Raw genomic sequence first — 1990 nt, 5'->3', positions numbered from 1 at the left:
CGGAGACGCGTGAGCTAATTGAATCGAACTAGCGATAGGAAACGCTGGAGAGAGTAGTGCCTGCTCTCCTTGGTCCATGGTGCCTAGATACGTCATGCTGGTGGGCACTGCGACGCAAATCTGACTATACCACAAGGTGGGGGAAAGTGAGGGAATTCCGAGCATTCCGAATTCGAGTTCTCGCAAACAACACAACTTATGACGCAGCATCACGTGAACTTCTTACCGCCGATATTCACTGGCATATCCGGTAGGTGAACCGCATCCCACACGCCACCACGACCTTGAGGCTGTCGAGCTTAAGTTATAGGGTCAGGAAATCCGACGCGTCCGTGGGACGATTCTGAATTGTGTCATTACTTAAAGTGATAAGGATGATTTCTGTAGCTTGGCTTGAAGCCGATATGACTTGACTACTGAGAGACGAGCTCACTCAGCACTCTAGCCAGGCCGTCACGCGCCCGCAACCTTTCGCCCAACTTCACACTACACACTCTCTAGCTCGCTTTTTGTGGCCATACTTTACAGAAACGTGCGAGTATGTTTCAAATCCGCCTAATTTAGCTCCGAGCGATCGGAATGATTCCGATCATTTGAAATTGGTCGGAATTAGTCGTGGCTTCATTCGTACTTAAAGGTGTTATGTTCGCACCTAGAAGACCAGAGCCTCTTGGTTGTTGCCAATCTTGCTGTCTTGCTCCTGCTTCCAGAAACGTTTGAAGACACGCAAGGTTGGGCTTCACTTTGGCGTGCAGGTTGTAGCTGTAATAGGACCTTGAAGTTGAAGTCCGAAGGCGCAATTGATGCGACAGTCAGTAGCAGCCTGGCGTCAGATGGAGGGAACGGTGCGAGCGTAGTGCAATGAGAAACAGGGCGAGTAGTGACCGCATGTTCGAAGGTCCAAGGACGGAGGCCCTGGATCGTCCAGGCATAGTGTTGGAACACACTTGACATGTCAAATTCGACAAACTGCCTGAGGGTTAAACGGTAATGAGTATCTGGTTTCTCTCGCTAGAGTTAAGGCATTGTCTACATACACTCAATCGGATTGTAGAACGGACAGTAAGGGTAAAGATTGGAGCCACGACGACGCTGCGTAAGCATTGGACAATCTAGGGTGCCTGTGGGTGGAGGCTCCATCAAGTATCCACACAGAATTCGATCCCGGGTAATGACGAATCTTTCCTCTGTCAGAAAGCGAACTGACAACATTGCTTCACGCCCTGCCACCACTCATGACCGCTTCCTCTTCTCCACGCACATCGGCAGCTCATGTGCACATCGCCTTGCTTGTGTCCCACGGAGCCAAGCTCGGACCGCTTGTGCTCCACGATGCAAACCCCGACTGACTGTCCCCCACGGCGCCAAACGCAAACTGACTGTGATCTCAGGCCTCCTTTATCGTCCAATCCCTCTCATGACGGCTGCTCGCTGTCAGTGGGTTCACGCCCAGATCCTGCACCTTTTTTCCAAATTTGTCTCGGTCATTTATACAGGAGAGTCAGGTGCCATACGGCGTATCCAACGGATAAAAGGAAGTTGGCAAGCAATTGAATGGTTTGCGATTCTTCCCAGCTCTCGATCTAGCTTAATCACTCTTGCTGGTCTACGTCGGTGACGTTCTTTATGCGCAGAAGTGGGTCCGTTACGTTGGAAAGAGGGATACAACTCAAATGAATGATTGAGTGATGATTTTCCGCGCGGCCAGATATGCTTCCTGTACACCCATTGCTCTTCTAACAGCTTCCCATCTTCCACAAAGCTGTTGCAAGTTGGACACGCTGTTCAACACCACTTCGCTGAGTATGATTTTGTAGTTAATTGTCATTCGTGATGGGACTAAGAGATGCGCAAAACCTGAGCAATGATGGCTGGGTTATAGCCAACTTCCACGCAGCACGATTGAGGTTTCTTGTCAAGTGATCGGCCACATTCTTCAAACGACAGCTTCCCTGGGCGTGCCACTCCATTCCCCCTTCAGTCGTGACGG

General features: G+C 50.5%; 1 protein-coding gene across 1 annotated transcript; it reads right to left on the bottom strand.

Annotated features, from left to right (window-relative positions):
* Positions 1-812: 812 nt before the first annotated feature.
* PPTG_23074 (hypothetical protein) lies at positions 813-1212 on the bottom strand (the record flags this gene model as incomplete). The annotated part of the gene is made up of 2 exons (XM_008908232.1): positions 813-973; positions 1038-1212. The coding sequence occupies 2 exons, from the start codon at positions 1210-1212 to the stop codon at positions 813-815; spliced, it is 336 nt and encodes a 111-aa protein (XP_008906480.1).
* Positions 1213-1990: the final 778 nt, after the last annotated feature.

This window comes from Phytophthora parasitica, assembly GCF_000247585.1.
Source record: "Phytophthora parasitica INRA-310 unplaced genomic scaffold supercont2.29, whole genome shotgun sequence".
In the NCBI taxonomy this organism is placed as follows: domain Eukaryota; phylum Oomycota; class Peronosporomycetes; order Peronosporales; family Peronosporaceae; genus Phytophthora; species Phytophthora nicotianae.
This window is presented reverse-complemented; position numbering and strand designations above follow the sequence as displayed.